The sequence below is a fragment of the Aptenodytes forsteri genome, unplaced genomic scaffold, assembly GCF_000699145.1.
Source record: "Aptenodytes forsteri isolate BGI_AS27 unplaced genomic scaffold, ASM69914v1 Scaffold294, whole genome shotgun sequence".
NCBI lineage: Eukaryota > Metazoa > Chordata > Aves > Sphenisciformes > Spheniscidae > Aptenodytes > Aptenodytes forsteri.
The window spans coordinates 157,457-171,922 of record NW_008795676.1 but is presented as its reverse complement, the minus strand read 5'-3'; the positions used below and the strand labels follow the sequence as shown (position 1 = coordinate 171,922).

Sequence of the window (14,466 nt, the reverse complement as noted above, 5' to 3'; positions counted from 1 at the left end):
ATGAATTTGAAGCAAGAGGGAAAAAATAATGAGTTTCTGTTGTTCAGCTGTGGATGATAAATGTTCAAGTTCTTAACAATTTCAGGGTCTTACAAATATTTTAATGAATATGTAACAGTGATACTAATAAGAAATATGACCTCATGATTCCTGATGAATTAAAGAAGCATATTTGCCAATTATTTCTTTTGTTATAGTAAGCATTACCTTGAACACATCTCTGCAGATTTTCTGCTGGAAAAAATGAATATGAATGTGTAACAAAAGCAAAGGTTTGATCTCTGTATGTGTAATTGTCGTATGTGTGCATATATAAATGACAAAACTTAGGAAACAATGCAATCTCAACATTTTACTGAGATAACTGAGAATATGAATGAACAGCCCAAGTCTTAAAAGATGACTGCCGATAAATGCTAGTATTACAGAACTCTGTTGCATAGTGTCACGCATACTTTGTTCCACACAACAGCTTTGTACTGTTTTTTTTTTTTTTTTTTATAACTATATAATTGATATGCACCAGTTGTATTGAAAGAATAGATGCAATGGGAGGGACAAGTAAAGAGCAAATACTTAATGCTTAAAACAAATTGAAATAAACTATAATTTAATGCAGAACGCTTTTCAAATATGGACATTCATTAACAAAAAGGTGACCTTCAAAATAGTTTTCTGTTGAGTTAGTAGTGCTCTGTAATATTGTACTAAAAGGTGAGCTAGGAGATATTTTTTGTAAGGAAAAAAATACTTAAAAAACCCAAAACCAATAACAACTTTGTTGTGAAGTAGCACCTGAAGTTCCCGGTAATCAACATGCTTTTCAGTCAGTGGTTATGTTACCTTAGGCAGTTTACAGGGCTGCTGAGTCTGATGATGCTTCTAGTGATTTTATATGCCTAGCTATGCAATTACGTGTACTAGTATTTCAAAATAGTCAAGTACAAAATGTGTGGTTAGTACATTTTTCTTCTGCCTTCTGATGGCAAATCTGGCTTTTATCCCTTTCTTCTGCCTTCTTTCAGTGCACTGCAGAAGTGTCACTGGACAAGCAATAAGGGACTCTTGGAGTGGTGACTAATCTTACCCTTCACTAGCTCATTTCCTTTCACTCACTCTATATGCAGATATTAAAGGGACATTTGGCTGTGTGCTCTGAAGTTTTATTGATAGGTTGGGCAGGGACATGGGACATTTGGTATGGTTTTTGGTTTGTTTTTTTTTTTTTTTTATTTATTTGGTGAGGTGACTAATCTTACCCTTCACTAGCTCATTTCCTTTCACCTATATGCAGTGCAGATATTAAAGGGACATTTGGTATGGTTTTTGGTTTGTTTTTTTTTTTTTTTAATTTATTTTTGTTGTGGTGAGGTGTGTGCACATAAGGACAGTGTTCTTTTAAAACCTGGAGATAGATGGAAATGGTGAAAAATCAGAACAAATGTGAACTTTAAATATTTAGTGATGTGAAGTTATTCGTCGAATGAAGGATCATTTAAATGAGCACTGTTTTGGAAACTCAGCTGTGTGCATCTTGGTTAGATATATAAAGAAAAGGTAGTGATGTCTTTAGTTATAGTTTCTTTGCATTTGGTTTTGCTTTTCAGCATAAATATGCATGGATCTAGGGTTCACATTGCTTAGAAATGCCTGTAAGCTTTTTGTTTGCATTTTTGTGTGCATATACAATTGCATATGCCCTCCGGTCCGTCTGCTTTCTTCGTGCCTGTTAGCAAAAATTTACAAAAGTGGTGCCATCAGTTCAGGACTGCGTGGAGCAGAACCTCTATATGCAAAAGCAGTCAGCTTTATTGTATTGTCCAAGACTCTTATGGAGCACCATCTTCTGTACCCTCTTTGTTAAGGAGTTACTGAGGCATTCCTGCACCTTGGGGAAACTTGCCAACGCCAGCAGCCCGTCCTGAGATGCGCTGTGGGGACGGAGGGAAGCTGAGCCCCAGAGAGGAGAGATGAGAGGGTCTCTAACTCCCTTAAAGCGGTTAATTCAGCTTAAGCAGCATTCTGGTTTTTAACTGCAAGGACACCCAGATGAGTTTTAAATCAGAGTATTTCATGAAATATACTTCATAGCGGTGATTAATGTGTCCACAAGCTCGAATCTCTTTGCCAATGTGTTTCTGAGAGACAGTAAAGCTTCATATTGTTTAAACACTTGCTCTTAGATGACTGTTGATTAGTTGCTGTCCAAATCTCTCTTAGATTTGGTAGATTTAAGATGATGGTATTGGGAAGGTAGAATTTGAACATAAATCCTTGTGCTTCCTTTTTGAATAATATTTCTTCAACTTAACAAACAGCCTTGGAGGAGAGCACTGATGATGACAGAAACGATTCCATTTTCCTGGCTATAATAGCGGTGGCCTTTGGCTGTGGTTGTTTGCAATGATTTTTGTTACGGCATCCCTATTAATGGGGTTGTGGCAAGTAACATGGACTTGTCTGCTTGTCTTGTAACTCTCCATTTGTCACCTGGCAGGCTGAAGAGGAAACAGTGGCCTTTCTTGCTCACAGTGGAAGTGAAGAAGAGTTTGATCCAAGTACTCTTCCAGATCCTGATAAATACAAAGATTCTGATGAAGAGCAGGATTCAGAAAGCGAAGACAGCTGTAGGTAAGTACACATCTTCCATGTTCATTTTGAAATGTTCATGTTTTTTAGAAACTGTTTTGTTTGGATGTTAGGAACTCATTTTATAGTCATTCTCTTGCTCCTGGGACTTAGTATTTAAGTTTGTTTGTGAGGTAGGTGTTGAACAGAAATTTGTGCTAAAGGCTATTAGTTTCTTTTGTGAAGCTGTATGAGAAAGATTTTTGAGTCAGTGTTGAAGGGATCTTGGTGAGACTGTTCCACATGCAAAACTCTTGACTAATTCCCTGGAGGTTTCATGTGTTTCAAAAATACATTTCTCTACTGTCACATTACAGGTTCTGTTTGAAAGGAAAAACGTTGAAGTCATTTGAGGATTTGGATGAGCCCTCTGTACCTATGCTATATGAAATAAATTTGTGCACGGTGAAACTTGATAAGTTTTATGATTCAGTGTTGCTCAGACTCTTCAACACTACAAATGAAGTGGAATCTGAGTTAGAATTAAATATATAATAAAATTAACAATGTTAAACTTTTCTTCTTAATTTAAAACAATGTTTTTAATTATATAAACCAGAAGATTTTGTTTCTTGTAGTTTAACAGAAAAGCACAGGGTGGGGATGAGGATCTGTAGTTGATGGCAACATACTGCATTTCTTCAGCACATACTGAAGGAAGACTGAGGGATACTGCATGAAGTCCTGTGTGGTTTTTGTCGTTGGCTTCATCGCAACAAGAAGTCTGTCTGTGTGTTTCTGACAAACAGCCTATTGTGTAACAGATTCAGAAACATGATCCTGACACTTAAATGGGTGTACAGATCATTACTTTGCTCTCTTCTAGATGTCTAGGTTCATAAATCTTTTGTTTTTCATGTCTGAATCAGCTAAATCCTAGTGGCTAGGTAGTCCCTAGCCCCGTGTCACTGCACACTGTGGGGGCAGTATGTAGGACTGGGTATTGGGACATAGATTTAAAGACTGCGTAGCCCTAAGTTAACAGGCTGGTGCCCATGTCCCTTGTAGCCTGTTCACCAGTGTGTTGGTCAACTGAACTGATGGATGGGGGAAATGCACTGCTTTTTCTGAGCAGCAGTAAATTGCTCCTTCTTTGTGCAAGGGGGATAAAAAGGGTTACTAGAAGTCAATTACAGTTCCTTCTGGTTTTTCACTTCCCTAAGCTGATTCAATATCTCCAATCCATGTAAAATGAATGAAAAAGCTGTGTCAAACGTCAATATGTCAACAAGCAGAAAATGAGACCCATCATTCTTAAACAAGATTCTTCCAGTTCCTTCCATATTTATGACCGCTTTACTCTGCCCATCAGCCTTTGGCGGGGGAAGCAGCATGATTTGTTGAAGAAGTTCTCCTTTAATGAAGTTTAAGATTCGGTATTTTTGGGGGAGGGCTATATAAGAGGATTGGTAGGTTGCTTTTCACATGTTTCTAGGGTTGAAATATATCTGTCCGTATTTAATAAATGCATCCTCTAGTGCTATTTGTATATTGCTTGTAGTGGAACCAGGTTAATATGATGAAATTTTATTCTCAGCTTCCTCCAGGTAACATCAGTAATATGGTTAATACTGTCTTTTTAATATATGAGATTCTGATGAGTAAAACCTGGATATAAGGCAACGATTTGAGCTAGAGGATCCTGTAAAACGCCATTTTGTTGGAAGGGGCCATCTCTGGTCTAATATTAATTAAAAGACAAGGACCAGAAGAAAAGCGTAGTTAGCAATTCTGCATTTACGTAGGACAGTAACAGAGGTGCCAAGAGAAGTATTTCAGGATACTAATGCTTCTCCATGTCAGACCATAGCAGTGCTGGTTCTGTCGTTTTGCCTTTGAGAGCAAATTCTGAGCTGACTTCTGTAGTAATGCTTTGCTGCAGGTAACAAAGTAGAGAGGGAATCTTGAATAGTTATTGGTAGTTTGTTTCTTGGAAGGAGTAAAACCAAGAGTTTATTGAGAAAGTCTGAAGTAAAGCTTTGGTAAGTGGTTAGAGACTGAGCAACACTTGTCTTGTTTATTGGTGTATATGTTGCTGCTGAAGGACAGATTCCTGGAATCCATTAAGCTGATGGACAACTGAGCTGGTGGGAAGGAGTTACCAGCAACCGAGTATAGGAAACCTAGTGTCACAACACTACCTATTAAATATTTAATTACCTCGGGCATTTCCTAATTACTGCTAAATTGTTGCATACTTTCTGTAGGAAAAAGGTAGCATTTTATTGCTGCGTTTCTTAAACAAGATTTTGCATTATTTCAACTTGTAGCCTTAGGTAGGCTTAGCTAGGCTTAGTTATCTTGACAATACAATGTTTTGTAGCATAACTACTTAAGAAGTATTTTGAAAAAGTTATGGGGTCAGTCAGTTTAAAATGGGGAATTTTGTCTAGTTTATTTTCAATATCATTAAGTAACCATTTATCTAGGGGAGATCACTTCTGTCTTTTTTTATATGTTCATACATCACTTTTTGTATTGATCCTTTCCCCAGAGATGTCAGCTAGACTCAAGATTAGCTAAGCTTTAAGAATAAAAATTGACAGAGATGGACAGATTTTTGGCAGTGGTAATCAGTGCAGATTTTTTTGGAATCTGTGGCTCATCTGGCCCCCTGGAGTCAGTGTCTGCTCTCAAGGAGAGCTAGGACTCAAAGAAGGTCTAAGGCCTTGGTCATTTCCCCTTCCTATGAAGCAGGTTGGAAAAGAAAGAACATACAAAAAGGAAAACAGGAATTTATTAATAATTTCTGACAAAGTATTTTCCTCAGCAAATCTGAAAACACTTTACAAAGGAGGGCAGTATGATTTTTGTAGGCAGGAATGTTGAGTCACATAGTAACTTGTCCTAAGATCATGGCAGTGACACAGGTCCGGGAATAAAATTCAGGCACCCAGAGGGCCCATTGAGTGCTCCATCCACTAGACAACATTCCCTTTGAAACTACAACTAATCACGTGTGGTAACTGATTTTTTAAAATATTTTTTCTTGTTTTCAGTATGCCAGGTTTACACATGTAAATTTAATACCACGTAGACACAGTTTAAACCTTTTTGATTTTCCACTTTATTGGACTTGTTCTTACTTGAGTTACTTTTTCAGGGAATATTTTCTTGGAACTTTGATGTCTATAGTATTTCAGTTATCCCAAGGAGATTAGTCTTGAATGTAATTTGGGCTGAAGAGAGTAACTTGGAGCACAAAAAATACACTATATATATTTATATATATATACACGATTCGACTGGAGTTGAGATATGGATTTTTTTCTGCCATGTATTAAGGCTTGTCAGGTTTTAATTTACTAAGTGTACTTTAAATATGTTGTTTGGACTATGTTTGGAGGTGATTTTAGAACAAAGTGCAACATTAGAACATTTTCCATGGTACACTGCTATCTACATTGTATCCGTGTATTTGAAATACAACTTAAAATCTGGGAGGGTTTTATCTATTAAACTTTCTTTTTTTAAATTATGAATTTTGCCTTGAGCCTGGCAAAGGATCATTTGTTTGGAAGGCTGGATTTTATTTGGTCTTTGGAACTTAGTCATGTGTGGAAGCTAATTTGTCTAAAAGTCATATTTCAGATTTTGAATAGGAGACGCCAAGGCTTATCGAATAAAACACATTTGATATTACAATTTCTTTAAGATGATATATGGATTTAAGATCTTGTGTATGTTTGAAAATGTAGTTGATAGCCATTTAAAGTCTCAACATTATCTGGTTCTTTAAAAGGTGGTCTTGCAAAAAAACTGTTAAAACATACATTTTGTTATGATTTTCACATGCAATATTGGCACATTCTTGCCATGCAAACCCTGCTGACTTACAGTTACGGTTTTTTTGGCATTCATTTTATGACTACAAAGTTGGAATTTGGTTTTGCTTCCTTAAGTAAAATGTTTGTGTAAATCCGTCATGTCCATTTAGTGCTCTGGGGGTTATAATCTGGCTGGGTCACTTTTTTAGTATCAGTTTGGAGGTTTAAGCTTTCCCTGTCTAGGAGCAAGACATTCTTGGGGTAACAAACATGTCTCAAGAACTGCCATCACTTGAAGCTTCATAACCAGCCTCTGTCAACTTCAGGACACAGTACTGGTCGCAGTTGTTTGCCCTGAGTTCTGGTTGACTTTTTAATAATAGGAAAGGTCCTTAACTTCTTCCAGGGGGATTTTTAAAGGTTTTTGTTCATTTTTCCATCTTTACGCAGTCGGACTTCAATACTTTCCCGCTTTTCAGTCTTGACTGTGTTTGCGGGAGGACTAGGGCAATGGATAATATGTTTTCAGCCTTTGTTAAGAAGGCAAGAGGACTGAAATTTGGAAAGTGAGTCAAATTGCTTCAAGTTCTTCTCCAGCATTTAAGCTGAATGGGAGTTAACAAGGACCCAAAGAGCAGTTTCAAACAGCCTAGCTAGACCTGACATTTAGAGCTTTCTAGAAGAGGCCATGTCAGTTTAGGCATTGCTCCAATGGGAAAAGTACTACAGATAAACCTGCAACATCAAAGATCACAATTCTCAGTTAATTATCAACAGCTATTTCCAGAAGCAGATAGCAGAGACACCGGTATTCTATCATAGCTGGGGACAGGCTGGGAGTGGATTTGTCAGTCATTGCTAAGGATAGTAATTAAATTGAAGTGAGGGGTGAGAACAGCCAGGGCAGGTATGCAAAGGCAAGAGCAGAGTGAAAGACTGTGGGATGCTCACGAGGGCAAGAGCAGTGGGCGACAACGTGCCGATAGATAGATTTGGAAGATGACAGGTCCAGGACAAAATTACATTTCTAGGAGTGCCTAAAAGGAGTGTGTCAAAATTAAGAGCCATTGATGGCTCTGGTGTGCAGTGCAGCATGTGGTGGTTAATCCCATGATGGCTTGGGCCTGCCTAGGGAACATCATTCATGTCTTTACAGGCTAAATGGATTTGGCCAGGTCGCAGGCTTAAGTACTGGCACATGCTTGTTTGTATTGTCCACAACTGCTGTGACTTTGGATGGTGCCAACTGGAGCTTTTCCAGGCAACGTCCCAGCGTATTTTGGTGCGGTAGGACAGGCCAAGGACTGTTTCCAGTAGACAGTGTTGATGAAGCCACATTTCTTTTAGGTGTGTGTGGGTGAAGAATGTAGTGGTCTGTTCTCTAGCTCTGAAGTCAGCTTTGAGGCTCAGTGTAGGTATGTCTGAAGACTTGTGAGGTGCTCTGAGCATCCCTTAGGAGGCTTTTGTGAAAGCAGAGGCACAATTGAAAGAGGAAGATGCAGTGCAGCAAATTAATTTAGGGCTGGAAAAAGAGGAAATCAAGAAAAGCAAGAGAATTTGAATGACCAGTAAGTGTATGGGTAAAGGAAAGTGGTAGCTGAAGAGGCTGGTGGTGAGCATAAGCCCATGGAGAAGTGGTATTGATTTTGCATGGAGGAGGAAAGAGGTGGAGGGGATGTATGAAAGGAGGAGGGAAGATGATGGGTATCTGGTGGGTCAAGAAGAATAAATACAAAAACAGGCAAGAAATCTTGCTGCCAGTGGGAAGGAGGGGTTTCTGTTAAATTGACACTCATACCTCATGCACCTCTCTTAGAGCTGTCACTGAATTGTGTGATGAGTTACTCTTGGGGCTGGGAAATATTGACCTAATGATTTTAACAAAAATAAATCAGCCAAGAGTAGCACACAGTGAAATTAGGCTTTGAGATTAGAAAATACAACTCTATTCTGGTTTATATTTCCAAAATTCAGAGATTTTGCTCAAAGTGTTGGCTTTAAATAGAAATATGTTGGGCTACACTAGCTGCTACTTGCTTAAGGGGAAAAAATGCTTCTAAAAGGGATAATTCAAAGCAAGTAAGTAAGACCTAGGGTGTGTTCCTTCAACAGCCTTTAAAAATAGACCATCTGTCCATGGTTTAAGAAGTCAAAAACACGGTTAATCTTTTCTCCCTACCCCCAGCATTTTTTTTTAAATTGGGGAGCTATACAAATCATGAGTTAAATTTGCCTTTGAATAAAATTCCCTTCCAGCCATACCTCTACAAGCAGAGTAATTAATGACTCCAAGCATGTAATATGAGATTAATTTTTGTCTATCTAGCAACATTCATCATATTTGGTTTAAGGCTATCAATGTAAATTGTTAATGAGGTGAAAAACTTAAGTGTATCGAATAGGGTGGAAGAAAAGCAGCTGGATTTCTTAAATATTAATTTTGCAGTCAAATTGAGTTTCTGATATTTCTAATCCCTCAACCTCTTTAAATAAAAATGTTGAGGAAGAACAAAATTACGATTGACCTTATCGTTACCTTCTCTAAATCTTTAATAGGTGCTACTGATTGCATTAACTCTTAGATCAGCATGGAAAAGATCTTGGACATGAGGAGAAAGGAGAAATGTCTTTGTTCTGGTACTGTTTTGTTTGTGATTTTATGGCCAGTCACCAGCTGACAGGTGTGCAAGTCAGCAGTCAGTGCTGCTTGGTTGTGTACCTTGCTTTATTTGTGAAAATTATGGGCAAATTGCAGTTTCTTATACCAGGATGCTGATGTTGACCTGCTAAGTTTTATGTGATTCTTGATGCAGTTGACATTACATTGTCTTTTGGGATGATTCATCTGCAAATCATGGTGCTCCCTCTAACGTGTTATTCAGGCCATATCAGTGACTTTGTGAATGCCAGAACTTAATGTTGTGATGGCCAGAAAAGCACTGTAAGACAGACAATGTGAAAGGTCTCTGCTTAAGGGCTTGATCGTGCTGTTTAGCTGCAAAACTGGACATTGAGACATTGCATTGCTGTTGACAGAGATGTGATATTCTTATGCCATGAAAGTCTTTATAATAGTTATGCTCTAGCTCACTATATGAAATGGACCTGATGGTAGAATTTCCTAGTGAAATTTGGTAACCTATGCTCTGCAGGTCAGACTAGATCCTTCCTGTGGTTCCTGTAAACTTTTCAGCTACAGAAATTACCTTTAAAAAAAAAAAGAAAAAAAAAGTAGTATGTCATCAGTAAGTGTCTACATGAATGAAAGAGAAATGGGATGAGTATTTATTGAAATTCTGTAGTTCAGGAATTAATTATCAACAATTGGAGGATGATAGTGGTCACACAAAAGAAAAGGAGAGGAACAGATTTGAAGAATGTCGGTGTCAGGTGAAGCTGAGGAGTGAATGGATGTGAGGGTTAGGTAGGTTGTTAGCAGCATCTCCAAAGGCAGCAGCATATTTCAGAGAAGGTTAAGCCTCTGACAGAGGGACATACAGCAAATGGAAATGGTTTGATTGAAGCCACGGTCACCTCCAGCTGGAGTAGTTTCAACCCAGAGCAGTGATATTTGATCCATATAAAAATCAACCCCTGAATGATTTCAGTTTTCAGACTGGTGTATAAAGATAAGCTAACAATTGCTTAGCCCAAATACACTGAATGGAAACTCCAGTGGTCCAGGGCTGTGTCAGGTACTGCTGCTTTACGGTTAGCAATGTCTGTGACGGGAGTGGGGAAGGAAGGTGTTGTTACAGCTTCAGACATCCCTTTTGAGTCCACTGCCACTCGTCCACTAGAGCCTTTAGAAAGTAAAGGTGACCTCAGAGCAGAAGCAAGACGTTGATGGTTGATTTTTGTCGTCAAATCTTCTGTATACTTCCCATGCAATAATAAGAAATATTAAGCATACTGTCTTGGTGGTCTGGTTTCCATTTAAATACTTTCTTTTCTTGTTCCAGATGATGGTACTTCAGCTCCAAGACAGACTTGTCTTTTGTTTTTAGTACTATTACACTGGTATTTCATTACAAGTAGATTATTCATCCCTTCTCCTGCAATTGTTTTTTATAAATCTATTTTTAGAGCTGTTTTGATTTACATCAGTGGAATGGCCAGTAAGGGAAATAACACAACACGATATATTTTCATTACCATTTCTATGTCCTGTAGCATTCTGACAGCAAGTAAGAAAGAAGCTGCACTGGGCTTTATGGAAGGGACTGCAGTAATTAATCTTCATTAGGATTGCTGCCATGGCCTTGTGAATTAAAATTTATTACATGGAAAAAGGTTTGTGGCACAGCATGTTTGATTAGCAAAATGCCAATATTTATGGGATAAATTATTCCTAACTTTTCTGAGCTGTATTTTATTAGCAGATTCATTCATTATTCCTGTACATTTCTTTGGGAAAGAGCTCGTGTGTGCTATATGGCAGCCTGGAAACTTGACTCATGGCCTGTAATTTAGTGGCAAGCGCGATTTGTTTCCAGAGCAGTGCTGGTAAACCTAGGCTCCAAAGCAAGCTCTGATAAATGTAAACTGAAGCAGAGCCTGTCTAGAGATCTTACGTTGTGCCACGTTGCTTAAACAACAGCAACTTGGCTGTGTGGCTGCACATTTCAAATGGCTGACTCTCAAGCACTTAAAATCTAAACCTTACAGTTGTCAAGACATACCTTGAAGCCCAGAAGTGAGTTAAATGCTAACAATTAAAAGCTTTCTATTTTTTCCTGGTATCACCTCAAAACACACTTGTGAGATTATTTTTTAGTAGTTAAATTAAGAGAGTTTCTTGGTGTATAGCTATCAGGGTCATAGTTAGATCCCCTGTTTCGCAGATGCCATTCATATACACTGGCATTTATTTAAGGGACACAATTCATAAACTGTGCTTTAGTGTTTGATTAATAAACATTACCTATCAAAAGATAGTACCTTCCTTTGTTGTTACAGCTGTGCAAACGGTGACCACAGAAATTACTGTGCCTGTTGATAAGTTGGCTGTTAGTACCTCCTCGCCTGTGTAAACATAGCCCGTCCCAGTAAATCCTTCCATCAGGCAGCTTCAGACCGCACAGGTCGTTCAGGTGGCTGAAAAGCTAAATTGCACCAGATGGTAAAAGGAAGGAATTGTACTCCAGCTGCACATGCCACTTTCTAAGTGTTATAAATAGAAGACGAAGAGACATACTGGCTTTGGTTTGGATCCGAATTGTGGGGTTACTTTCTAACTGCGTTGTTCTGTTAGAAAATAGTTCACCTTAGAATAACTTTATTTTGTTTTGGCTATTTGTGGACGCCAGCTGGTAGTGCATCAGTTTGTGTGTTTGTGAGGAATAAGGGACCATTTATGTCCATGGGAAGTGACCAATGATAAAAAGATTGGCTCTGCAGTGTGGGCTGACAGGCCTTCGGTCAATGGAGACCAAGGAGGAATTCATTTGACAGTAAGAAGTCATCCCTGTATAGCTGCCCTTTTACATGTGCACCCGAGAATTACACCTATTACATCTCGTCCAAAGAGCTTTCTGTCCAAACAGTTAAGGAGAAGCACCCAGATGGAGTTAGGGATACCCCTTGGCATCGTGATACTAGACATCTCTCCTGATGATTTTCCAGCTTCCTTCTAAAATTGCCACTTTCACCCTTTGTAAAAGCTACATCTCTGGCTGCTCCTCCAGAGTAATACAGCCCCTCTCCATGCCACCCAAACCACCTCTGGTAAAAATCCATCCTGCAGGAACAGGGTTGGGGGTTGGACTAGCTGATCTTTAAAGGTCCCTTCCAACCCAAACCATTCTATGGACAGGCACTGTCTGTCTTCTCTTTGCATCTCAAAATTATGAACAACTTATTTGCATGTTCCACATGACTCTGCCTTCCTTCCTAAGTTTCCTTCATCAAATACTGTTTTGCTTCTGCTTTTTGTGCATCATGAAAACATAAGCTTTTAGCTCTCTTCATTGCTCGGTGGCGCTGCTGCTGCTGCTTCCTGTGTTGTACATTCCTCCTTATTCACCTCTCCAGCTTACAGCCCAGTAGGGGTCAAATTAGTGTGAAAATACACCTGCTAACATGTAGATACATCTTTACTATGCACTACTAATCAAGCACCATGATCCCTCAGTAATAATAAAAAACAGCTTGACTCAGCATAATCTTCCCACAAAGCTTATGATGAAAATTAATCATAATTGTGTTGATGCTTTTGTTTGTGGAAAAAATTAGAAATCTCACAGTTCCTTCTGAATGTGTTTTATATTTGAATCATAGAATCATTAAGGTTGGAAAAGACCTCTAAGATCATCGAGTCCAACTGTCAACCTTACAGACATCTAGGCTTATGGGCCTCTGAAACTCCAAAAATGAATATAATTTTTAGTATTTGAAGTCTGCTATTTCATAACTTGTGAGATTTCTGCATTGTTTTAATTGCTAAGGTGTTTTGAACTAATGTCCTAGATGAAGCATTAGTCAATTATGAATGCAAACTGGGCTTCAGAGTCCATTCAAATGCTGGAACTAATTGGCTCATATGCAAACAAGCTAAAATGCTTTTACTTAATGAGGTTTCAGCCTTGTGCTTTTAAAGTGAACCCCCATACTCTGTCCTGATCAAAGCAAACACCATGAAACTCCAGCCCAAACCCACCCTGGCCACTTGGAAAATTAAGAAGTCTTGGAGCTTTAGAGTATTTTCATATACTGTCAGTATAGCTTCAGCATTTATGGAATATCTTAAGCACTGCAGAGAGAAATAGAGAGTCCTTTCCCCAGAAAAGGAATAAAATAAACACTGGTAGCAAGCACTGAAAAGCTACCCCCATGCAAATGACTGCTCAAAGCTGGCAAAATTGCTATATCCTTTGAAATGTCCCAATTTTAGGAAAAGTATTTGGTGCACAGTCATCAGCTATTCATAGAATCATAGAATGGTTTGGGTTGGAAGGGACCTTCAAAGGTCATCTAGTCCAGCCCCCCTCCCATGGGCAGGGACATCTCTCACTAGATCAGGTTGCTTTACACTATTTCTTTTGGATAGGCAGGGAAGGACAATGTAAAGGTAGGGTGTTTCGTTTGTTTTAATTGTGGAAATGCAAGGTGTTTCTCATAGGATTTCCTTCCTCTCTCTGTGCTGTGATGAGTAGGCAGGAGTTGGCACCGTTCTTCCATGAAAGGTGGGATGGACAAGAGAGGGAGGCAGGTCACTGCAGTCCAGTGCAAGGCCATCAGATCTCATGTTACTCCGTCTTGATGGAGAGGCAGCCAGAAAGCACTGTGTACGAGCCAGGAAGAGGAGGAAGCGTTGTGCTGCCGATCCCTCTCAGAGACTGTTTGGGAACTTCTTGAAAACTGCCATGTTTTGGGGTTAATGTTTGGGTTAGGCTGGTTTCCAGTGAGTGATGAAACCAGCATTTCAGGTGCCACTAACTAGTCCTATTAATGGAAAAAGGCAAGGTGGGCAGCTGAAGGTGGTTTGAATTGGGCATTGGATTCCTGTGCCATGTTGGTTCAAAGGACAGTATTCCCCAATTTGAGCTATTTGTTATAACTGGTGTTTCTAATTGTTAAGGCTCTAAACAGTATTTCTGAACAAAACATTTCACAAACATTACATTTACACTTACGCAATTATAAAAATTAAGGCAATTAAAATTCTTGTTAACAATTTGCTTTGAAGTAAATTGAATTTTCTGGGTAGAAATTTGCCAAATTTTAATTGAAAGTCTGAATTTAACCATCTCTTTTAGAAAAGCCTAAACTCAGTCTTAGAATAATTTAGGTTGGAAAAGACCTTTAAGATCATCAAGTCCAACTGTAAACCTAACACTGGCGAGTCCACCCCTAAATCATGTCCCTAAAGCACCACATCTACACATCTTTTAAATCCCTCCGGGGAGGGTGACTCAGCCACTTCCCTGGGCAGCCTGTTCCAATGTTTAACCACTCTTTCAGTAAAGAAATTTTTCCTCACGTCCAATCTAAACCTCCCCTGGTGCAACTTGAGGCCATTTCCTCTCGTCCTATCGCTTGTTACTTGGGAGAAGAGACCGACCCCCACCTC

General features: G+C 38.9%; 1 protein-coding gene across 1 annotated transcript in view; it reads left to right on the top strand.

Annotated features, from left to right (window-relative positions):
- Window positions 1–14,466, top strand: part of LOC103901689 (probable ATP-dependent RNA helicase DDX10) — an 80,224-nt gene that overhangs the window by 63,101 nt on the left and 2,657 nt on the right. The window contains exon 4 of the mRNA XM_009282611.1: window positions 2,498–2,631. Coding sequence (XP_009280886.1) covers window positions 2,498–2,631 — 134 coding nt within the window. The remainder of the gene's footprint in view (window positions 1–2,497; window positions 2,632–14,466) is intronic.